General features: G+C 36.1%; 1 protein-coding gene across 3 annotated transcripts in view; it reads right to left on the reverse strand.

Moving 5' to 3' along the window:
* The window catches only part of AFTPH (aftiphilin), a 110258-nt gene that overhangs the window by 61950 nt on the left and 21693 nt on the right, over window positions 1-26615 (reverse strand). For all 3 annotated transcript variants that reach the window (XR_008915624.1, XM_016428037.2, XM_001374752.5), the window contains one exon: window positions 7868-9804. Coding sequence is in view for 2 of the 3 variants with exons in the window: in XM_016428037.2 (XP_016283523.1) it covers window positions 7868-9772 (1905 nt within the window). In the remaining variant the exon portion in view is untranslated. Of the gene's footprint in view, window positions 1-7867; window positions 9805-26615 lie in introns of those variants that run through there.

A 26615-nucleotide genomic window follows, 5' to 3' on the forward strand; every position in this document is an offset into this window, starting at 1 on the left:
AAAAAAAAACGTGACAAATATACACTTTAGCAAAACAAATTTTGCATTGGCTTTGTCCAAAAAATATGATTATCAACATGTACCCTGAGGGAGGTGCCAAATTTAAAGACAATCAGAAACTAACTTTTAAGATATCAAAGAAAAAAGAGTGTGTTGGCTGGAGGAGAGGTGGACCTGATCAATGGAAATGAATTCTTTCTTCCTCCACCCTAAATTTCAGATAGCAATGGATAACTATAAAACTGGAACTGGAGAGAGGAAAGAGGAGAAATCTTGATTGTATAATTTAAAAGAGGTGTTCTTACCTCTTTTTTGTATCATTTACCACCCCACCACCCTCACCTTTGGTAGTTCAGATGAAGCCCATGGATCCCTTCTCAGAATGTTTCCACATGCAAAAATAAAATGCATAATATTACACACAAATCATATTTAAATACAGTTGTCAAAATACTAAAAAACAAATCTAGAACTAAAAATAACAAAATGGAAATGTGAAGAATCCACTGATAACCTTCTGAAAGAGATCCCAGAAAGTATAATTCCCATGAATATTATAGCCAAATTCCAAAACTTCCAGGTCAAAGAGAAAATATTACAAGTAGCCATAAAAAGAAACAATTAAAATTTCATGCAGCCACAGTCAGAATAACAAGAATTAGCAGCTTCTACATAAAAGGATCAGAGGGACTAGAATATGATATTCCAGAGAGCAAGGGAGCTAGGACTTCAACCAAGAATGACTTACCCAGCAAAACAGAGAATAATCTTTCAGGGGAAAAAATGGGTATTCAATGAAACAGAGGAATTTCAAGTATTAATGATGAAAAGACCAGAGCTGAATGGAAAATCTGACTCTCAAATACAAGACCCAAAAAGAAGCATATATGGGTAAACAGGAAAGAGGAATCAAAAGACATTTCATAAGGTTAAACTGTGTATATCTATATATACGGAGATGATGACTCTTGTAACACCAAAAAACTGTCATTATTAGGGCAGTTAGGAGTATACATAGACAGAGGGCAGGGGTGTGAGTTGAATATGATTGCATGATATAAAAAATAAAATTAAAGTATGATAAAGAGGAATACATTGGGAGAAGGAAGGGAAAAACAGAATGGAGTTAATTATTGCATATAAAGAGACATGAAAGAGCATTCACAGTGGAAGGGACAATGGGGGAGAAGAGGAGAGCAAGTGAAACTTACTCTCATTAGAATTGGCTCCATGAATAAAGAATATACATATCAATTGGATATCGAGAAAGTTATCTTACCCTGCAAGAAAGTAGGAGGCAAAGGGGAGTTGAACTGACAGAAAAGAAGACAAAATAGGGGATGGGGAGGTCAGAAACTAAATGGGAATAAACAGGATGGAAAGTAATACACAGTAATCATCATGGTGCAAAAAATATTTACAAGTCTCTCTAATACAGGTCTCATTTCTCAAATACATAGAAAAATGAATTGAAAATGTAAGAATACAAACCATTTCCCAATTGATAAATGGTCAAAAGATACAAAAACAAGTCAGTTTTTGGGTGAAGTAATTAAAGCTCTCTATGACCATGCTACAAAAATGCTCTAAGTCACTGTTAATTAGAGGGATAAAAATTTAAATAATCCTGAGGTACCACCCCACACCTATCAGACTGACCATTATGACAGAAAAGGAAAATGACAAAACTTGGAAGGGATATGGGAACAGTTGGACAAGAATGCCCTTCTGGAGGAGCTATGAACTGATTCAAATCATTCAGGAGAGCAATCTGTACCTTTAACTAGGTTTGTATCCCAAAGGGATTTTAAAAAAAGGGGGGGAAGGGCCTATGTGAACAAAAATATTTAAATCAGCTCTTTTTAGAGGGGCAATTAGAATTAGAAAGTGAGGAGATGCCCATCAAGTGGGGAATGGCAGAGTAAGTTATAACATCAGATTGTAATGAAATACTGTTGTGTTGTAAGAAATGACAAGCAAGAGGAGCTCAGGAAAACCTGGAAAGACATGAACTAAAGCAGAGTGAAATAAGCAGAACCAGAGAACATTGTACAATGACAGGAATACATTACAATGAACAACTGTGAATAACAGCTATTCTCAGCAATATAATGATCTGAAACTATCTCAAAGGGACTCATGATAAAAAATGCTATCTACTCCCAGAAAAAAATAATAACTGAATCTGAAACTAGACCAAAGCAAACTTTTTTTTACTTTCTTAATTTTTTCTCTCTCTGAATTTCCTCCCACAAAAGGATTACTATGGAAAAATGTTTTACATGATTGCACATTATTATATGAGACTACTTACAGTTTGGGGATGGGGCACAGGGTAGAGGTCTGAGATGGAAGGAGAGAATTTGAGATGCAATATTCTTTTAAAAATGTTGGAAATTGTTTTTACATGTAATTGGGGGAAAAATAAAATAAAATTTAATACCTTAAAAAAGTTAAGATAATAAGTCATGGTTTAAAAAAATACCACTCTATAATAATAGAGAAAAAAATATTTTGAAAGACTTTAGAAATCTGATTAATGCAATCACAAACTATGAATTCAAAAGAATGGAAGATGAAACATGCCACTTACTGCCTGACAAGAGAAATGTGAGCTTGAAATGCAAAAAGAGATGTATAATTTTGGAAATGGCTGATGTGGGGATTTGTTTTCCTGGATTATGTAGCTATAAACTGAGAAACTTATTTCCTTATTTGGTGGTAGGAGGAACATAGTAATAAAAATAACTGTTATTTGAAAAATAAAAATAATAAATTGTTTTTAGTAGGCCAGGCAAGAGATTATAGGGACCTAAACAAGTGTGAGGGTTGTGTAAATGGAGAAAGGGACAGATGAGTGAGATATTATTTTAGGATATATAAACTGAGGGAGAAGGTAGGATCAAGGATAACTCTAAGGCTGAACCTGGTCACTGAAAAGATGACAATACTTCCAACAGAAACCATTAAGTACAGAAGAGAGATGGTGTTTAGGGAATCTATGAATTTCATTTCAGACACACAATTTCAGATACCTATAGGTCAACTCAGTGGAGATGGCCTGCAGACAGAGTTTAAGGGAAATTAAGGATGGATGAAAAGACTTGGGAGTCACTTACACAGAACTCAAGGGGACTAAGGGAACATTAAGAATGAGGGGGGGGGGGAAAGGAGGGAGGGGCAGGTAGGTGACTCAGTGGATAGAGAAAGCCAGGCCTTGAGATTGGAGGTCCTGGGTTCAAATTTAAGCTCAAATGACACGTCACTTAATCCCCATTGCTAGCCTTTACTGTTCTTCCTTAGAACTAATACATAGTATTGATTACAAGATAAAGGTTTTTTAAAAAGTGAGTGTGAGTGTGTGGCATGTAAAACCCAGAGGGATTGCCCGTTGGCTACGGGAGGGGGTTTGGGGAAGGGCAGAGAAAGAACATGAATCTTTGAACCATGGGAAAATATTCTAAATTAAATAAATTTTTCAAAAGAACAAAGTGAATGTGTGGAAAGAGACAAAGGACAAAGTGCCTTAGAAGATTCTCCCACACTTAATATTCAGGAGAAAAGAGTATGATAATCCAGGTAAAAATGCCAAGAATGAATAGACAGGTGGCTAGAGAAAGAATCACAAGAGAGTAGTATTACAGAACCTAAGGAGAGAAAGTCTGAGATAGGGATGAAGTATAGAGTTTGGTAGTAAATGCCAAATGCTATAGAGAAATCAAGAAGTATCAGGACTAGGGGTAGCTAGGTAGCTCAGTGGATTGAGATCCATGCCCAGAGACAAGTCATAGTTCAAATCTGGCTTCAAATATTTACTAGTTGTGTGACCCTGGTCAAGCCACTTCACCTCCACTGCCTAACCCTTACTGCTGAAGTTACAATACCCTTACAAAATATTGATTTTAAGATGGAAAGAAAGGGTTAAAAAAAGTAGTATTGGGACAGGAAAAAAAGGCTTTTATAAGCAATTAAAAGTTTGTTGGCAATTTTGGAAGGAGTAATTTTGTTCTAGTGGTGGGGCTGGAAATTAGGCTGCAAGGGACTGGGAAGTGAATGGGAGATGAGAATAAAACTATGTATAGAAATACCATTTTAGGAGTTAGGTTGTGAAAAGGAGAACAAATATAGAATGACAGCATGAAGGAATGGTAGGGTCAAGTGAAAGAGTTTTTTTCTTTCCAGATTTTGAAAGGCTTCTTTTTTCTTTTTTAAAGGGTTAGGCAGCATCTGAGAACAATGTGAAATTAACATAAAAATATAAACCCTCACTGGGCATGCACACACTATGAAAGAACACCAAATCATGTGAGGGGGAAGACTGCATGGTCCGACTTCCTGCATCGGCTGGCAGAAGCACCTGCGTGGCATGGATGCCTGGAGAAGAGAACTCATGATCCAGACTGCCCAATCAGAGCCAAGTAATCATCATCTTGAGGGCTTTCTTTTTGGCATGAGTCCCTTCCTGAACACAAGCTCTATCTTTGGCTGGCCTTTCTGGCCTTAATTTATCTGGCCTGACTATTTGGCTTGCTAGGTGGCCTTGCAAGGTACAAGGCTCGTAAATGGGCCAAGGTTGGTTGGGAATCTGGGAACTGATGAAGTCCCGTGAAGCTGAGAGACTATGGTAGTTATGGGCAACTTGGTAATATTATTCCCCCTCTTATTCTCTCTCTTTACTAATACATAATTATAATTTTATATAAAGCCTCCAAGATTAATTTTAATTATTACAGAAAATTTATGGGTGATAGGGAAGAAGTCAATGGTTATGAAAAGATTAAATATGAGAGAAACAAAAGAGATGATGGAGAGGAAAGGCTGCCAGAGGAGCTAAAAAGGAATAAGATTAAGAATTTAAATAGGAGATTTGGCAAGAAGCCTTACCTCTTCATCAGTAAATAGGGAGTGAATGCAAGAAGGAAGGAAAGTGACGTTTCAGTGTTTGTAGAAAGGGAGAAAAGGAAGCTTCAAATGAATGGTTTCATTTCTCAGTAAAGTAGGCATGTAAGATTCTCTGCTATAAAGGAGGGAAAAAGTGGTGTAGAAAGCTGAAAGGAATTGAACCTGGTTTGGAATGTCTATGTGGAAAATATGATCAAAGAATACAACAGGAAAGAATAAACACTTCACTTTGTAGTGAAGGCCCAGTTAATGAAAACATAATCAGCAAGGAACCCAGTTGGTAGCAGTAGGACATTTCTCCACAGTGCTCCATCTAGAGGCAGAAATGGAAAAGCAGTTCATGGGTATTAAGACAAGACAGGAAGAGTTTCAAAGGTACCTGCTAGTGGAAAACTGAAATAGTTGGCAATAGGTTCAAGACTGAAGGGGTCAAGTGATGCTCTGGGAGAAGGAGGAATAAAGAAACTGGAGGTCTCACTTGGTGAGGATAAGGAACAGAAAGAGTAAGGCACTGCAGGAGATGAAGGAAAAGAAGTTACAGAAAAATAGTGAAAAGTCAGGACTCTGGGTAATGAAGAAAGAACAAATGTGTGTGGCTCATGCAAAGTCAAGATGGGGTCATTTGAGCTTAAGAAATTGATGAATTTGTAGATAAGGGCATTTAAGTGGACATCAGCATGAATGTTGAAATTTGTAGGGGTTAAGCTGGAAAGAAAGATTGTTACTTGGCTACTGAACTTGGGAAAATCTACCAGAGACTAACAGGCTAAGACAAGGAGTTACTCTAGGGGTTAGCTATAGGGAGAATCTATAGTCTGCTCATATTTAAATGCAGCCCAATAGTAATTCTCCTTTTGTTCATCATCAAAGGTAGTTTGATAAAGAAGACTGAATTTTTCATTGAAGTTACAAAGTGATGATATAAAAGTACAGTCTGGACTTGGGAACAAAGATCAAGGAATGTTCCTACTTCTTGGCCTGTTGTCTTTGTAAGCCTAGCACTTAGGACAGTGTTTCCAAATTAGTGCTTACTATACATACTCATTCACTGACTGATTCCTACTCCTCCTGCCCCCAGTGCTTAAAGGTGTATATGAAGCTTGCCCAGCATTGGTGGCTAGGGATTTCTGAGAAGAGTTAGTTTAAGATGAAAAGAACCTTAACCTCTTTATCTTTTATCCAGGATAAAGGGAAGCCTGTGTTTAAGAGGGAGGATTCCAGAGGGCAAAAAGGAAAAGAAAGGCAGAGGAAGATATGGACTATATAGGGGTAAGGCTAAGGTAAATAGGTATGAATATTTGGAGAGAGACAGACAGAGGAGAGAATTTCCATTTTGGCCTGAGGTTAAGTGGAGCTTCAGAAGGGAATTTGTTTTTATAGAAAGGTGAATGATCAGAAAATAGGGTGAAGCCACTATCTAGTGTCCTATGATGTATAAGTACTGTTAGTGTTGAGCTCTCATTGTTTCCCAGAAGGCCAGAATCTTGTAGCTCCTCAACCTCCCTGGCTAAAGAAGGATAAGGTGGTGATTATGTCCTTGGAGACTTGGCTAAACTCAGGCTATACAACCCAAAGCCCCTTTTCTCTCACTGAAACCTCTATTTTGAGGAAGGGCTTAAACTAGGCATTCTATTCCCAGTTCCTCAACCTCTACTTTTCAGCTCTTTTTTTATGTGTCATCTCTCTCCTTTAGAATTTAAGCTCCTTAAGGACAGAGACTGTCTTCCTTTCTCCATATATGTGTATATCCACAGAGTCTGCTTAGATAGTAAGCACTTGAATATTAGTTGGAACAGTTAGGTAGCTTAGTGGATAGCTGAGCCTTAAGGGAGGAGGTCCTGGGTTTAAATCTAACCCCAGACACTTCCTAACCGTGTGACCCTGGACAAGTTTCACTTAACCCCAAATGCCTAGCCTTTACTGCATTGAAACTAACAGTATTGATTCTAAGAGAGAACATAAAGGTTTAATAAAGAAATAAATGTTTATTAGCTTCCTGAGCCTCAAAAACAGTAGGTTTCAATGTCAAGTCACACAGACACTTAGTTCCCATTTATTGTCTCAGCAAAGGCCTCACCTATCTTAGCTACAATGAGACTTAGAATCAAAGTTGTTAAGAGTATTGTTCAGAAAAGAAAGAAAGAAAGAAAGAAAGGAAGGAAGGAAGGAAGGAAGGAAGGAAGGAAGGAAGGAAGGAAGGAAGGAAGGAAGGAAGGAAGGAAGGAAGGAAGGAAGGAAGGAAGGAAGGAAGGAAGAGAGAAAGTGAGAGAGAAAGAGAGAGACAGAAAGAAAGAGAAAGAGAGAAAGAAAGAGAGAAAGAAAGAAAGAAGGAAGGAAGGAAGGAAGGAAGGAAGGAAGGAAGGAAGGAAGGAAGGAAGGAAGGAAGGAAGGAAGGAAGGAGAGAGAGAGAGAGAGAGAGAGAGAGAAAGAAAGAAAGAAAGAAAGAAAGAAAGAAAGAAAGAAAGAAAGAAAGAAAGAAAGAAGAAAGAAGAAAGAAAGAAAAGAAAAAACCCTACTATTTTTCTGCTTCACCTAGGGAACTTTTAACAAACATTACTTCTGGGCTTCTAAATTTCACCAAACTTTAAAAGCCAAATTTACTTTTTTCTTTTTAAAAGCAGTAGGATTAAGAATTGGAGGTCTCAATGTAATGGATGAGCTATCTCATATAGTTTTGGAAAGTTTTAAATGCATTTCTACAGGAATAGTCATTTAACATGGCAAACTGAAATGTAAACAGTATGTTCTGTAATCATAGAAATTCACTCTTCAAATATGTAGGCTAGCACAATTTTCAATCTACCAGGAAGTTCAGTGGAAAATGTAATAAATTTACAAATCTATCAAGAAATATTTGTCGTAAGAACATCTTCAACATATCTGTTAAAATTATCTTTTGAACATCTGGATTGCATGCTTCCAAAGCAATTCATGTACTAAGAAATGGAAAAATAGAATAAATTACCTGAATTGAAGATGCTGATTCATGTGAATGGTCACTAACAGCTGTTCCTTGAGAAGTTGCCAGAGGGACAGTGTGAGTCTTTTGGGTCACTGGACTAACAATACTTTCACCTGTCCTATGTGATTGGCAGGCCTCTTTTCTATGAGGAGACTCCATAGTCTGCTCATCTCCAAATGCAGCCCAAGAGTAACTCTCCTTTTGTTCATCATCAAAGGCATTCCAATCTGTAGCTTGGTTAGGACCAGCTGAACTAAAATCTGCAAAATCATCAGGGTCTTGAAAAGCACTGCATTCATCTTGAATTTTTGGCCCCAAATCAAGATTCTCAACTTGAGTATAACAACCATTTTTTAGCTTTGAAGGAGGTTCAATTCCTGACACAGAAGACTTTCTTGCAACTTCATAACCTTCTGATATGATATTGGAAGTCTGTTTCAGTTCTAATTGGGAAAATGTTATTTCCTCTTGACAAGCAGCAGCATCTGTATCCCCAAAATCTCCAAAATCATCACCTGGTTCATTAAAATGTAGAAACTGTTCTGAAGATTCTTCAAAAGTTATGTCACTCATTGAATCTTGAGTACCACTAACAAAAGGTGGTGTTGCACCACTGACTGTGCCAAAGTCACCAAAATCATCTTCATTTGTATCACTGCAAGATACAAAATCATTACTACTATCACCATTTTTTAAATCTGTAGAATCATCCAAAACATTTTCTTCTGTCAGATCAATGCTGGTGCTTTGGATGTCTGTAAATTTAACAGTTTCTTCTTTGGAAGGATAACTAATGTCATTGGTTTCAGAAGTTTTAATACTGTCCATACATAAAGTTGAGCATTTAAAAGTTAAGAAATCAAGTTTTTCATCAGTTTCACACTGTTCTCTCCTGCTAAGCATTTCTGCATTATCAGTTGTGTCTATTGAATTCAAGGCTGATTGTGTGCTAGTATTTGATTCAATTTGTTCCAGTGTTGAAGGGTCATATTTTTCATTAGTTACTACACTGATTTCTGAAATGCAAACCTGATTCTCCTGAACAAGAGTTTTTTCTTCATTTTCACAGCTTCTATCCAAAGATACTTGTTTTACAGAATTTCCTTCATGGATTCTGTTTATTTTATTGTTTTCCTGAATAGTTAGCGCTCCTCTAACATTTAAAACTTCACATCTTGTTTCTTCCAGTTGTACCCTTTCCTTTTTGGAAAATGTGGCAAAATCTGCAAAATCCTCAGCAGGACTAGGTATGGAGTCTAAATGAAGCTCGGTGCTATGACTCTTTAATCTCTTTGAATCAATGATATCTAAGTCTTCCTTTTCCTGAGGATTTACAGTGTCCAATGCTGCAAACCCATTTGTTAGAATCTCTATACATGTGGATTTCTCACCATTACAGCTATCTATTTGTTTGTCATGACTAACTACTTTCATATCAGTTCTAAAACTGTCAGAAGAGAAGTTTTCAGATGTTTCAACATTATCTCTCTGTTCTATTACTTCTTTTAAATCTCCTGTACTTCCAATATTATCAATTAAAGTAGCAGAAGTTCTGGACTGAATTATTTCTTTGCTGGTGGTAGAAGGTAAAACATCAGACTGTTCTTTCATGAGACTAGGAAGTTCAGCAATGCTGTCTTTACCATTACCATTTTTAATAGGCTTAAAGCTTGTAAAGCTATCAACATTTTCTGAGAAACCATGAATTGGCATAAAATGATTTGAAGGTATAAATTCTTCCTTGGAATTAGTAAACTCTGGTGCATCAAAATCAACAAATCCTACACCAGAAGGGCTGACTTCAGAAAACCCACCAAATTCTCCAAATTCATCTTCTTCATCGTCATCAGCTCCATTGTCTAATGGTGGTGGAGATGAAGAGTACATTCGAATGATATCTGGTTCCATTGTTCAACTGCTTTTAGAAGATCAATTTATACCTGCCAACAAAAAAGGAAAAGTTAAGTTTTTCTTTAATTCTATTTTTAAAATCTCAAAATTTTAAAAAGTGATGCAAAATACTGGTTTTTTCCCCCTAGTTTCTTTAAGGGTTAACCGTTTAAAAAGCTGTATCACAAATAGTTTTAATTTCTAGGGCTTTTGGTTTAATTACTGTGATAAAAAAATAAAAGATTTCATTAGAATAGTATGTAAATCTATACATAGGTATACTGTTCAATGATGTTACAATGCATTTGTCAAAATTTATTTTTGGCTTTGGTTCTAAAAAGCAACCAATCATTAGATAGCCTCAGGCTTACAGCCTTTGAACAACAGAAACAATAGAACAATAGAAAAAGAAAAATCATTGAAATTCCTTAACTATTTCTGGTATAGGGGATACTAGCTGCCATGGAGAATAAAAGAAGAGGAATATTAATTTTGAGGAAAGTGGAATAAAGAGTTACTTTATTTCAACCGTTTTTGAATTTTTAAAAATCATGATAAATTTAGTGCTTCTACTGGTTCTTAAAAGTTAACAGTAACATTTTTCCACTGAAGAAAAATAAAGGCAGTTTAATTCAGCAAAAGTTTAAATAACAAAATAATACAGATTCCCTGGCATGTCCTTCAGTTACACTTAAAGCTTCCTTCTAAAATGTCTCAAAACATTATTAATACTTTCTATTATTATTTTATTTGATTATCCAGGTAAAGCTAGTTTTGGCAATGAAATGTGCAATAGGATACTATGACACAAAATTCTGGAAAAGAAAATTATGTAATTTACTTAGTTGCATTTGAAGTTTCAGTATTAAATATTAATACAAAAAAAAAAAGAATCACAATATAAACTACCAAAAAACACCCTATTTTTTAATTAAAAGAATTTAATAAAAATTACAGGCTTCTTAATATTTCACAATTCAGAAAATCCAATCTGTAAACCTGAGAAATGTTAAATGCTGATTTTTAAGCAGTTATCTCACTCTGAAATATTTTGAAAACAAAAAATACTGAAATACAAGATATCCACTGTGTATTTCAAGCCTTGGTAGCATTTCCCTTACTTTTTTGTATCAGTCATTCATTGGGAGTACTTCCTGCATACCAGGTGGATTCAGACCCTAGAAAGACAGTGTCTCTTGCTCCTTCTCAATACTGCTGCCACTAACCCAACACTGCACAATCTCTTCCATCTTAGGCCAACTGTCCTGAGGCCTTGTCCCCAGAAGATGTTATTAGTTTAGATCATCACTGTATACAGATATAGAAATTGTTAACCCAATCACAAACAAGCTTTTTAAAAGCACCTTCACTATGTTGGAACTGGAGACTGAAATGTAAAATCTAAACAGCCCCTGACCTCAAGGAGTTTATATTTAACCATCTGTCCTCAATTCTTATGTATATATAAAATTTAACCTTCAAATTATAAAACACTAAGTGAAGTTATAGATTCCAGACAAGGTGCTCCAATTCAGCTATCCTGACAACAGGAAGAAGTACCAGACAGTAAGTACCAGACAGTGTGGTACAGTGGAAAGAATAATGGATTGAATCAGAGGACTTGGGTTCAAATTATGATTTTGACACTTATTACTTCCATTGTATTGGGCAAGTAATCCTTTCTCTCTAAGTAAGTTTCCTCATTTAGAGTGATAGGCCTGAACTAAATGACACTCAAAGGCTCTTTTAAACTCTAAATGTATGTTTCTGTGCTTTAATGTCTGTTTGGGGCATGTTGCTATTAACAATGCATTATGTCATTTAAGAATTATTTCTTAGAAACAAAGGGGAATTAGAAATAGGTCAACTATGTCATCAACAAACATGTGTAACTATTTTACTTCTTGGTTATAAAAGGGAAATCTCATATTGTAATATCAAAGAGCTTATTTTTGTAGTTGTAGTTTTTTGTAGTAGCTTATTTTTGTAGTACAATTACAAGCTTATACCTTGTAGTTGTACAAAGATGTCAACCCATTAGAAAAATTCAGTCTGCTGGTATGAAAATATTTACTATAGACTTTACCATAAAAAGGAAGGATATATCTAAGAATCAGAAAATTAACTCCTTTATAAGGCTATAAGCACATGTCAATTAAGTCCTAGCAGTAAGAGCACATTTGAAATGAAGTCTACTTTACCACTTCTCTTTATAAACAGTACAACCCTGCTCATCTTTTTAAAATAATTTTTTATATCTTTTGCTTTTTTTATCACAAATTCCATTAGTATCTCTCCTCCTTCCAGAGAGCCATTCCATAAAACATGTATTTTTAAAAGACCAAAAAAAGAGAAGAGAAAAAAAAATCAGTATCTTATTAATATATCAAAAAAGGTCTAAAAATATTTTAAACATACAGCAGTTGTGGACCTCCCACCTTGCCAAAGGTAGTGTTGTCTTCTCATATCTCTTTTTGCTAAACAATTTTGGGGCAACTCAATTCGTATGGCACTGAAAAAGTAGATTAATTTGGGCAGGACTGCCATTTTTATAACATTGGTATGAGCAACCCATGAACAATTAATATTTTTCCAATTGTGTAGATTTGACTATTTTTGTGAAAAGTGTTTTGAACTGTATTCATATAATTCCTGAGTTTATCTAGACAGGCAGCCATCATTTTATATTTACAGTTAATTTAAATGGAATTTCTTTTTCTATCTCTTGTTTCAGGGTTTTGTTGGTAGTATTAAAGAAATTCTGATGATTTATGTGGATTTGGTATATATTCTACAACTTTGCTAAAGTTGTTGATCATTTCAACTAGTTAAGTTGAATCTTTAGGATTTATCATTACATCATCTGCAAAGGTGATTATTTTTATTTCTCCACTGCCTTGTATTCCTTTTTCACCTCTTATTGCTATAGCTAGCTTTTCTAGTACAATATACTGAGTAACAGTGGTGATAACGAGCAGCCTTGCATCACCCCTGATCTTACTGCGAAGGCTTCTAACATCCCCACTGCAGATGATATTTGCTGATGGTTTTAGATATGTACATTTATCATTTTAAGGAACACTCCATTAATTTCCATGCTCTCTAGTTATGTTGTCATGCCTCTTTTTTCAAGTGATACTTCTTCAAAATTTTGCAGGTTTCATTTTTTGTAGTTATTCTTTTTCTTCACAGTTATAATCATTGGGTATATTGTCCTTTGGCTCCACTTATTTCATCCTGCACCAATGAAGATTTTTCCCATTTCTCTGTATCACATTGATCATTTCTTTCAGCATAATAATACTATATTACATTCATGTACCACAATTTACTTAGACATTCCTCAGTTGATGGGTATTGCTATAAATATTTTAGAATTTATGGGGACTTTTTCCTTATCCATGGTCTCCTTAGGTTATAAATCTAATGAAATTTTTGAGTCAAAGGGTATGGAAATTTTAGCCACTTTATTTGTATAATTCCAAATTGCTTTCCAAAACAGATGTACTGATTTACAGCTCCATCAACAACAACTTCATACAGGGGCTACTAGTGGCTCAGTAGACTGAGAGCCAATCCCTAGAGACTGACTTCAAATCTGGCTTCAGACACTTCCTCCGTGACCATAAGTAAATCACTTAATCTGCATTGCCTATTTGGAAACAATACACAATATTGATTCTAAGATGAAAGGAAAGGGTTTAAAAAAAATTACTTCTTGCAATCCCTCTAATACTACCCCCATATTTTGTAATCTTTGCCAATTTACAAGTTTAGAGATAAAACCTCAGGGTTATTTTGTTTTGCATTTCTTTTAAACTTGTTAGCAGTTGGCAACTTTTCTTTTGAGAATTGTTTCTTTATAACCACTGACCTTTTACCTACTGGGGGATGCTTTTGGTCTCATATTTCTATATATTTATTAATTATTTACAAAGATTTTTTCCATTATTTACAATAATGTACAATAGCTTTTCAATTTTATATAATTAATCTATTTTTATTGCTTATAATTACCTGTCTCTTATTTAAGAATCTCTTAGCCGACTGATACACTGTGGTACAATTGAAGGTAATGGACTTCTCCATTAGTGTCAATGCAATGTCCCTGAACAATCTGCAGGGATCTAAAAAACACTATCCACAAGCAGAGGATAAACTATGGGAGTAAAAACACGGAGGAAAAGCAACTGCTTGACTACAGGGGGGAAGGGGATACGACTGAGGAGAGACTCTAAATGAACACGCTGATGCAAATACCAACAACATGGAAATGGGATCGAACCAAGAACACATGTGATACCCAGTGGAATCGTGTGTCGGCTAAGGGAGAGGTGGTGGGAAGGGGGGGAGGGAGGAAAAGAAAATGATCTTTGTTTCCAATGATGTTTGGAAATGACCAAATAAAATAATGTTTAAAGTGAAAAAAAAAAAAAGAATCTCTTAGCCATAGCTGTGAAAAGTGTATGCTCTCTTTTTTGTTTATTTTTTTTTTGTTAGTATGATCTTTAATATTAGGTTCATGTATCCTAAATTTAGAAGGTGGAATATGGTATAAGGTGTTGATCTAAATCTAATTTCGGTCAGACTACTTTCCAATTTTCTTAGCAGTTTTTATCAAACAGGGAGCTCTTTTTTCGGTAACATGTTTATTGGTTTACCAAATACTAAGTTATTAAGTTCTATTATTTCTGATTTCCTTTTTCTAGTCTGTTCCATTGATCACGCTATTTTTTTAACCAATTAGCATGTAAGGTTTTATAACTGCTCCTTTGTAATAGTTTCAGGTGCTATCATGCTGTTCCCCTTTCATCCCTTCCTCTTTTCACTGTTCCATTTTTTTGAGGTCTAAATCAGTGATGGTGAACATATGGCACACATGCCAAAAAAAAAAAAAAAAGCACCAAGAGCTCTCTTTGGGCAGTCACCCACCAAAGTTCATTATTAGAAAGCCAGAGGGACTTGGAGTGGAGCTGTTTTCTCCTCCTCTCCATATGTCTGAAGACATTCCTCATTTTACCTACCCTATGCCCAGCAGTCAATGGGAATGCTTCCTCCCTCCCCTGTCTAGAGTAAGGGGGGTGAGGGAGAGGGCAGGGCATTCGGTCTCTGGGTAGTGGGGTGGGGCACTGCACTCTGACTCCAAAAGTTTCACCATCACTGCTCTAGATCTTTTATTTTCCCAAAAGGATATTCTTATTTTGTTATTATTTTAGGCTAATTTGATTGATTGAGCATAAAAACCTTAAACTGATTTTGGTAGGGTGTTTTTTTTTTTTTGTATTATGCTGAGACAGACCAGAACTAGCTAATTAAGTTGATCTTATTTCTTTAAGGAGTACTTTGTAATTTATACAAATTTATATTTGAGTACTCTAATAGATTGATTCCTAGATATTATGTATTCTCTGTAGTTATCTAGACTAGGATTTCTCTTTTAGTTGCTGCCTCTTAGATTTTGTTATTACTGCATAAAAACACTGTTGCTCTTTGAGGGTTTATTCTGAAGCCAACAATTTTGTTAAAGCTAATATTTCTTTCTTTTTTTTAGAAAAATCTTTACCTTCCATCTTAGAATCAATATTGTATATTGGTTCCAAGGAGGAAAAGTAGTAAGGGTGAGGCAATGGGGGTTAAATGACTTACCCAGGGTCAGACAACCTGGAAGTGTCTCATGCCAGAGATGAACCCTGGATCTCCTGTCTCTAGATCTGGCTCTCAATACACTGAGCCACCCACCTGGCCCCTAAAGCTATTATTTCAATAAGTATTTCTGTTAATTCCCAAGGATTTAAAAAAGTAAACCATTATAGTGAATAGGAATACTTTTACCTCCTCTTTAACTATCATTATGCCTTTCATTTCTTTCCATTGTCTTACTGCTAATGTTAGCATTTTCAGAAATACATCAGATAAGAGTGGGCATTCTTGCTTCATTCTCAAATTTATTGTGAAAGGTTCTATGTGTAATGATGCTTCCTTTTGGTCTTAAATGCTTTTTGTGATACATTTTATAAAGGTATTTCTATGCTTACATTTTTGAGATTTCAGTAATAAAATGCATATGGTACTTTGCCAAATGCTTTTCCCTCTAAGATCTATTATGGTAATCATGTGATTTTTAATGTTTTTTTTTATTTGGTTAATTATGCTGACTGTTTTCATAATGAACTACCATCCTTGAGTTCTTGGTACAAATCCAAACTGGTTTCTGATTAATTATTTCTTTGATGAACTGTTTTAATCTGACAGAAATTTTATTTAAAATTTTAAAACTGATAATCCTATCTTGTGACCATAGACAAGTTACTCGACCTCTGACTCAGTTTCCTCCACTATAAAATAGGGGTAAGGATGGCATCTACCTCCTAGGGTTGTCGTGAAGATTAAACAAGAGAACTGTAAAACACTTAGCAAAGGGTGTGGCACACAGCAGGTTTTATATAAATACATACTCTTTCCTTCTCTGTCTCCTCTACTTTATTCTTCTTGACCTTTCTGTACTCTCATCTTGGGCATTTTTCTCTCCTGTTTTTCTTTTCTCCTTTGCATTATGAACTTAAACATCAAACATAAACACTTCAATATCCAAAAAAATAGAAAAGAGGTTTACATATTACCTATGAAATTAATAAGAGTTCAACAAAACTGAAAATTGACTCCCTCTCAAGTTCCTTTGTGCTCACTTCTGTATGTTTTTTCAAATTTTAATCAATGTTCTTTTATTGCTTCACTGTTTCTATCAATTCCATCTTCACAACTGTTACCCAAAAAACTATAGATCTAAGCTCTAGTCCTATAGCTCCAACTGGACATAGGCATTTCAAACTCAATACATCCAAAAGAGAATTCATTATTTCCCACCACCAATCATCCCCTGAACTACTTTGCTTCTTCTTGATGAGGGCATCACAACTGTTTCAATTACCCATAGTTGGAAATCACAGTCTTCCTCTTTCATCCCTCATATCCAATCTGTTTCCCAGTTTTGTTGATTTAATTTGACCTAGAATGCTGCTGCTCTTCCTTCTTCAATGTGTCCTCTATAAAGCCAACAAATTGGTATTCCTAAAGTTAGTACAAGATTAGATAAGAGAAAATGCCTCAATTTGCAAAAAAGAGAAGAGAACAGAGTTTGCAAAATATAGTCCACAGCCAAGACTGACTTTGACTCTTGGGAAAATTCCAGAAAAGATCACTACAGATATGGTTGTTGAATATCAAGAAAGGTAAGTGGTGGGATTACAAAAGAACCAGCAGTTTCATCAAGAACAGGTCTGGCTATACTAATCTTGTGGGGTTTTTTTGGGGGGGGGTCTCTAAACTACTGGGTGAGGGGAAATGCTGTGGATGGAGTGTAGCTAGAACTTAGTAAGGCTTTTGATAAAATATCTCATTCTTGTGAAGAAGTTGGAGATATTCATAACTAAATGGATGGCTAAACTCCAATAAGTCATTCATGGTTCAATGTAAACATAGAAGGATGCCTCCAGTGGAGCTCAATTACTTGAATAAAGGCACAGATGGCATACTTGTCAAGTTTGCATCTGACACAAACCTAGCAGAGATAACTAACAAAGTAGATGATAGAATCAGGATCTAAAAGCATCAAGATATTAGATCATCAGCTTGGCTTTAATTAGATAAATTCAATCCAGAGAAACAAAGTGTGGCACTGGGATATAAAAAAATCAACTTCAAAATTACAAGATGGGAATGGGGAGTATGGCTGGGGATATCAGTTGTTCTGAAAGAGAGCTAAATGTTTTAGTGGACTACAAGGTTCAATGTAAGTTATTAGGGTGATGTCGCAGCCAAAAAAGTTAATTCAGTACTGGGCTGTAGTAAGATATAGCTACCAAGTAAAAAGGTTATGATAGTCCCATTGTGCTCTGCCTATTAGTTCTTATCTTTTCAGTTCCAGGCACCACAGTTTAATTATACTGATAAGCTTGAAAGAGTATCCAAGAGTGCAACAAAGATGGTAAAGGACATCTTGTGTTCATGCCATAGAAGAATTTGGCTGAAGGAAATCAGGATATTTAGTCTTAGGAAGAGAAAGCCTAGAGGGATCATAATAGCTATCTTCAGTATTTAAAGGGCTGTCATGAAGGAGATATTAGATTTTGTGTGAAGGAAATCATTGAGTAGATTGGGTCACAAGGACAGAATGGCAGATGGAAATGGCAGCAACAGAATCAAGAGATAAGGAGACTGGGCAGGGCAGATGAGCCACAGTTGGCTCCTGAAACATGATGTGTGAGAATTAGTGGGAGGAGAAAAAGTTTGATAAACTGAGGCAAGAGTGGATTTTGGCCTCTTTTCTTCTAGGTTTGTTGCTGCTTGGATTTCCCTGTGAATGTGGCTAGGGGGCCCTAATGTCAGCCATAGAATAGCAAGCTAAACAGAGGAGCAAGGAAAGTAATATCTTTCTCTCAATTTTCCTATATATCTCTCCTATTTTTTCATCTTTTCCCCTACTACTTTTGATTTAATAAAATGATTAATTTACAGCCAGTCTTATAATTTTTCCTCTTACAATTTGTTCTGTTTCATCCCAGAGACCAGAATGAGATATAGAGAGCATAAGTTGGAAGAAGTCAATTAGCCTTGATGTCAGAGAAAATTTAATAACAATGAATTGTTAAAAAGTGGAATAGGACCAAAGAAAAACAACTGCTTGAATACATGGGTCCAAGGGATATGGTTGGGGATATAGATTCTAAATGAATATCCTATTGTAAACAACATGGAAATAGGTTCTGATCAAGGACACAAGTAATATCCAATGAAATTGTGAGTTGGCTGCAGAAAGAGTGGGTGGAGAGGAGAGAGGGAAATAATGTGATTATTGTAACCAAGGAATAATGTTCTAAATTGACTAAATAAACTTGCACAGGTTTTTTCCTAACTCTGAATTTTCTGATTATATGAAAATAGATTTTTAACTATAGTACTTCCTTTCTCAGGAAGCTCCAGTGACATTCTAGCAAAGAGATCACAGAAATATATCACAAGGATCATTTGCTATGACCAGACCATATCAATAATAAAACTAAAAGAAATCACATGATTATCTAAATAAATACAGAAAAAACTTTTGACAAAATGTAACATCCATTCCTATTAAAAATACTAGGAAGTATAGGAATATATGGGCCTTTCTTTAAAATGAAAATTATCTATCTAAAATCATCAGCAAATACCATCTGCAATGGGGATAAGTTAGAAACCTTCCCAATAAGATCAAAGATCACATGAAGCAAAGATAGCCTATATCATGGCTATTATTTAATATTGTATTAGAAATGCTAGCTTTAGCAATTAGAGAAAAAAAAAGAATTGAAGGAATTAAAGTAGGCAATAAGGAAAGTAAGCCATTACTCTTTGTAGATGATATGATGGCATATTTTGAGAATCAACTAATAAATCAGTTAAAATAATTAATTTTGGCAGTTAACATACAAAATAAACTCACATAAATCATCAGTATTTCTATATATTACCAACAAAGTCCAGTAGCAAGAGATAGAAAGAGAAACTCCAGTTAAAATAACTCTATAGTGTAAACCTTAAACTTTCTTAGACTTATGAATGTTGGAAATTTCCCCATTGGGAAATTTCATACTTAAAAAAATCTCCTACTGATAGTAAGAACTCTATTGGAATATGAAACTCCTTGGCATGGCAGGATCCTTCTCCTCCCTACTTGAGTCTACTTTAGGACAGAAACCTTTTGCTAAACAATGGAAAGGGCTTTGACCTATGCTTAAGCATAGAACAGGAAGTTCTTTGAGTCATGATTGATTTTAGAATTGATACAATAGAGATACTTGGAATGACAGAACCAGGTCTTGGAAACTACAATCTCTACCCTACTCAGAGTAACAGGATTTAGGAAGGGCTGCAGCATAGATCAAGATTTAATTATTTGAGAATATGACCTTCAACAGACATGTGCAAAGGGGGCAGACCTCTGGGCGGTCCTGGGTTAAGCTAGAGCCACCATTGGCACAAGGGAGACATCAACAGTGATTGGCAGATGTGAGAACTGAGGGGAGGGAACTTAGATTGTTTGCTTTAAGAGAGCGGGGTCTGAGGACGGAGGAGGGGGAGTTGATGCTCTGAAGGAGGTCTGAGAGGAGAGAGGTCCTGGAGGGAGAGCTGCTGGAGAGGTCTTGAAGGAGGCAGTGGAAGAACTCAGGAGGAGTCAGGAGGAGGATTCTCTGGAAATATTTCTTGAAAGGAGGCTTTCTTGAAGGTGGAGCCTAAGGTTGGCATGAGAAGCCTTACCTAGAGAGATCTTGGGTGAGTGATAAAACCAACTGACTGATTTATCTGTTAGGACTGAGGTCTAGGCCTTATTGGCTTAAGGCCCTTCATTCTTATTCCTTTCTTACTTTCTCTCTTTTTCTATTGATTAATCAGTGTATTATAAATTAAATTTCTCTATAAAACCCAGTTGGCTTGGGCATATTCATAAATTGGGAATATATTCCCTGGGCGACCATCTTATATTTATATAAACCCAAGACACAGTAGAAAACATATTTCAGAGGTCATAATTGAGATATATATATATATATATAATATATATATATATATATATATTATATATATATATATTTCCCTTGCTCCCAAACATTTTAACTATCACAGTTTATGGCCCCCACTCTCTTATCTACAACTATTTAATGCTCAAAACTATTTTAAATCTAACAATAGACAATATAAAATACTTGGGAATCTACTTGCCAAGACAAATACAGAAATTCTATGTAACTCAATTACAAAAAAACTTTCATATAAGTAAAGTCAGATCTAAACAACTGGAAAAATAATTTCTCATAGGTAGGTGGAGTTAATATAATAAAAATGACAATTCTACCTAAACCTATATACTTATTCAGTATCATGCCAATCAAATTACCAAATAATTATTTTAAAGAACTAGAAAAAATAATAAAATTAATTGGAAAGAACAAAAGGTCAAGAACATCAAGGGAATTAATGAAAAAAAAAACAACACAAAAGGTGAGTTAGCAGTACCAGATTTAAGACTATACTACAATAAAGCAGTAATTATCAAAACAATTTGGTACTGGCTAAGAAACAGAATAGTAGAAAAATGGAATACATTATATACAATATACAAGAATGTAGCAATCTAGTGTTTGATAAAACCCAAACCCCAGCTTTTGGGATAAAAACTCACTGTGATAAAAACTGCTGAGAAAACTGGTAAATGGTATGGCAGAAACTAAGTATAGATCAATATCTCACATCCTATATCAAGACAGGGTCAAAATGGGCATATGATTTAGACATAAAGGATGATAAGGGAATACAGAATAGTTTGGGTCAGTAGAAAAGGGGAGGATTTATGATTGAACAAGAGACAGAGAACATTACAAGATGTAAAAGGAATAATTTTGACTATATTAACTTTTAAAAGTTTTTGTACAAACAAAACAAATGTAACCAAGATTAGAAGGGAAGCAACAAACCATGAGGGAAAAGTATAGCAAATTTCCCTGATAAAGGTCTCATTTCTCAAAATATATAGAAAACTAAATAGAATTTATAAGAATGTCAGTCATTCTCCAAATTGACAAATGGTCAAAGGATATGAAAAAGGACTTTTCAGATGAAGAAATCAAAACTATCAACAATCATAAAAAAATGTTCTAGATCAGTCTTAATGAGAGAAATGCAAATTAAAATAACTCTGAGGTACTACTTCCCACCTATCAGACTGGCCAATATGAAAGTGACAAATGTTGGAGGGGATGTGGCAAAAATGGGACACCAATGCAAGTTATGAAATGATCCAGCAAAAGGGGGTGGGTGCAATTTGGAACTATGCCCAAAGTATAAAGTTCTGCATATAGTTTGATCCACTACTTGGTCTATATGCCAAAGAGATTTTTTTAAAAGGGGGAAAGGTCTTACTTCTTAAAAAATATATATAAGCAGCCCTTTTTGTTGTGGCAAAGACCTGGAAATTGAGAGAATGTCCATCAATTGGAGAATGGTAGAACAAATTGTAGTTTATGATGGTGATGGAATATTATTAGACTGTAAAAAATGATGAACAGGATGATTTCAGAAAAAGCTGGAAAGACCTACATGAACTGATACAGAGTGAAATAATCAGAATAAGAATAGTGTACATAGTAACAGTAATATTAAATGATGATAAATTGTGAAAGACTTAGCTACTCTTAGCAATAGAATAATTCTAGTCAATTCAGAAGAACTTATGAGAAAGAATGTTATCCACACTTCCAGAGAAAGAACTGATGGAGCTAGAATGCAGATCAAAGCATACTATTTTTCACTTTCGTTTATTTATGTTTTTATTTTGGGGTTTTAATGAATAATATGTATGATAATACATGAATAACCCAGATCAAATGGTTACCATCTCCGGCAGTGAGGAAAGAAAGAAACTTTGAATCTTATATCTTAAAAAAAAAAGTGTAAAAAATTATTACAAGTAATTGTTAAAATAAAGTATTTTTTTCTTAAAGCAGCAGTTCTAGTGACTTCCTCTAGTCTCTAGGAATAAAGTAGGAACCCTTCAATTTGGCATTTAAAGGCTTTAACAATCTTACTCTGGCCTACTCTTCTAGTTTTCAATGCTTGTTAATACTTCTTTCCTTCACATTCTCTATATATATACATAACTCACCTACTCTATGTATATACATAACGACCCCCTCCCACACTCTTTGGGCAAACTGGCCTCTATTCCTCATACACAGCACTCTGATACTCATCTCCCCCAATGCTTTTAATATATTATCTCATTCAGAATGAGTTTGATCCTCAGATGATCCCTTTTGGATCCATCTCTCAGTTGCTAATGCCTCCTTGCTCACTACCTGGTGTCACTGCCTTGTGTTTACTTTGGATTTATTCTGTATGTACTTAAAATGTACATGATGTCTCTTCTGATAGAATGTAAGCTCCATGAGAGGAAGAATTCAGAATAGGGTCAAGATGATAGAGTAAAAGAAGCAGTACAGAACATCCCACTCTCACAATTCCTCCAAACAGATCTAGAAAACACACCAGACTGAATCCTGATGGGAAAATCCAGACAAAGTCACAATGAGTAATTTTTCTAGCCCAAGTCAATTGGGGGGGAGGGGAGTAATAAAGAGAGACCCTGAGGATGGGGTCTCTCAAAAAGGATGAAATGTAGAACTTTCCAGGGTAGGAAGAGAGTGTTCAGAACAAGAAGTCCAAAACCCTTATCAGGACATCTGCAGACCCATAATGGGGTACCTCAATGTAGATAAGTGTCAAGTGGCAGCTTTGTTGTCCATAACCCAATTCTGGATCAAAGATCCACAGAGGACTGATGAGGGAACCTGCACCCAGGGGAGGCATTCCCAAGCAGGGAGGTCCTGGGAAGTATACCAAAAAAAAAGGGAACAAGTTCAGAAGTAGGCAACAACAGCAGCAAGGAGGTATCTCTAAAGCCTACAAAGGAATAACCATGGCAAGAATTTCAGATCAAGGAGAAGTGTATCACTCTGTAATTCTGAAACTGGCTGATTAAGTTTCTCTGTCTTTGAATTCCTGTGTTTGAACTTCACTGGCTGGTTAAGTCCACCAGAATTTATTCTTGCTCAGACGCAAACCCAGGTCAGAAAATTACAATTCTAAGATCAAGATGGCAGCAAATACCCTAGAATAGAACACTAGAGAAATCTGAAGTTTATAGGAACCTACCTCTATCTCCTAAGAACACAGGAACATGATCAGCACAGTTCTTTCCAGAAACATACAAAGCCTAGGCTTAGCATCAAGTTCAAAGTCAGAAAGTAGACATTTAATTGAGAGGCAGAGTCAAGATGGCAGTCTAGAAGGAGCAGGAGTTCAGACCTCTGAATACCCTTCCTAACCGATCATAAACTGAATGCTCCCAGAGGACTGAAAAACAAACTTAACAACAAGACAGAGCCAAGGAACCCTCTTGCTGGACTTAATTCAAAAGGTACACCCCCCAAAAAGACGGAATCCGAGAACACTCGGGTTTAAGGGGAAGACAGAAGGAAGGTCCCATGACCCATCCCCCCCTCCCACCCAGAGCACTTAGATTCCAGCAGCAGCAGAAACTTCTGGGCAGGCAAAGGTGCTGGTCTGAAGGGCAAACATTGCAACCAGGGATGTGGTAAGTTTAGTCTCCAACACAGACAACGGGGAAGGAGCTAGAGAGGGAGCATAGACCTGGCAGCCTGGCCAGACCTGTGGAGATCCTCCATATTTGCTCCAGCCTTCCAGGAAGTTTTGGATTCAGAACACACCCAGCCCAACTAACCTGAACTTAATCCCATCAAAAGTCTCCATAACTCAGTGGAGCCTAGGCTCCACACCCATCCTCATTGACTGTTGGACTTTAATCCAATCAAAAGCCTCCAGAGGAAAGGGAAGCTCAAATCCCAACAAACCTCCACTAGAGACTACACCATGAGATCTCCTGTTAAAGCTCCAAGAAGGGAGACTGACAGAAGCCCCCAAACCCCCCCCCAAAAAAGAGAGAGAGAGAGACAGAGACAGAGACAGACAGAGAGACAGAGAGGAACAAAAGCACAGACAAATACGGGGAGTAAAGAAGGGGTGAATTTGAGCAAACAACAGAGAAAGAAAGAAACTACAATAAACAGCTTCTACTCAGCAAATGGAACAGAGGGAGAGAGATCAGCAAACGATAAATCAGAAATCCCAGCAAATTGGATAAAGGCTGTGGAAACACAATTAAGAGAGGCTGAAGACAATTGGGAAAAAAACCTAAAAATTAAGATAAGTCATCTGGAAACAGAGGCACTTGAACTAAAACAAGAAAATAGTGTCTTGAAAGCCAAAATCAACCAGCTGGAAAATGAGGAAAAGGAGATGAAAGACAAGGTAAAGAGGATGAAAGATGACCTCCAAAGAAAATCAGACCAGAAGGAAAGGGATGACCAAAAGCCAGGGATGAAATCCAGTCTTTAAGAACCAGAATACAACAACTGGAATTAAGTGACCTCACAAGGCAGCAGGACACTATAAAACAAAATGAAAAGAATGAAAAAATTGAGGAAAATATGAAGCATCTCAATCACAAAAGAGACGATTTAGAAAATCGTTTGAGAAGAGACAATTTAAGAAGCATAGGTCTACCAGAAGACCATGACAAAAGAAGGACATAATACTACAGGGAAATTATTCAGGAAAACTGTCCCGATATCCTAGAACAAGAGGGGAAAGTGGAGATTGAAAGAATCCACAGATCACCTCCTGTATTTAATCCCCAACTGACAACACCCAGGAATGTTATAGCCAAACTCAAAAACTATCAGACCAAAGAAAAGATATTACAAGCTGCCAAGAAAAAGCCATTCAGATACCACAGAAACACAGTAAGGATAACTCAGGATCTGGCTGCATCCACACTGAAGGACTGAAAGGCATGGAATATGATATTCCGGAAAGCAAGGGAACTAGGTCTACAACCAAGAATAAAATACCCATCAAGACTGACTATAATCTTACAGGGGAAAGTATGGTCATTCAACACAATAGAAGAATTCCAAGCATTCATAAAGAAAAGACCAGACCTGAACAGAAAATTTGATGTCCAAGCACAGAACTCAAGAGAATCATCAAAAGGTAATTTAAAAAAAGGGGGGAAAAGAAAAACAAAAAAACAACAAAAAAAAATTTTAAGAGACTCAATAAGTCAAAATATGTATCCCTATAAGAAAATAGGTCATTGGTAATGCTTAAAAACTGTTGCTATCACCTGGGCAGCTAGAAGAATTACACTTGGAGGGAACAGTGACAAACTGTATAGGATGAAAGGACAAGACACAAATAGGTATATAGATATATGCATGCATAAATACATATTCATGTATATATACACACACACACACACACACACAGACAACCAGAACTAAAAAAAAGGAGGGGGGGGGGCTAATACTAAAAGAAATGGGAAAAGAAACAAATGGGGATAAATTGATATGTCACAAAGTAGCTCATGGCGGGAGGGGTAGAACATCGATACACTGGAAGGGTAAAGAGGTTGGAGATAGGAAATACTCAATTCTTATGTGCTTTGAAACTGACCCAAAGAGGGAAAAGCAATCCAATACATTGGGGCAGAGAATAGATTTGCGCCCTATAGGGGACTAGAAGGGTAAAAAACAGACTGGTGGGGAGGGAAGCAGTACAAGGGAGGGAGAGGGTGGGGGGTATTTTAAAAAGACTACAGGAGAAAATAAGGGGGGAATAAGAAGGGAGGGGTATAGAAAGGGAAGTAAAATAAGGGTGGGAACTAGGGGGACTGATTATAACAAACACTGGTGTAGAAGGAAATAGTGAAAGAAGAAAAGGCAGGACCAGGAGTAGAAATCAAAATGCTGGGAAATACACAGCTAGTAATCATAACTCTGAATGTGAATGGAATGAACTCACCCATAAAACACAAGCACATAGCAGAGTGGATTAGAATCCAAAACGCTACCATATGCTGTCTGCAGGAAACACACATGAGGAAGGTAGACACCCATAGGATAAAAGTAAGAGGTTGGAGTCAAATCTCTTGGGCATCAACTGATAAAAAAACGGAAGGAATCACAATCATGATATATGACAAAGCCAACGTAAAAACAGATCTAGTTAAAAGAGACAGGGAAGGTAATTACATCCTGATAAAAGGCAGTATAAATAATAAGGAAATATCAGTACTCAACATGTATGCACCAAATGGCAGAGCATCCAAATTTCTAAAGGAGAAACTAGAGAAGCTCAAGGATGAAATAGACAGAAAAACTATACTAGTGGGAGATCTGAAACTTCCTCT

The sequence above is a fragment of the Monodelphis domestica genome, chromosome 1, assembly GCF_027887165.1.
Source record: "Monodelphis domestica isolate mMonDom1 chromosome 1, mMonDom1.pri, whole genome shotgun sequence".
Taxonomy (NCBI): domain Eukaryota; kingdom Metazoa; phylum Chordata; class Mammalia; order Didelphimorphia; family Didelphidae; genus Monodelphis; species Monodelphis domestica.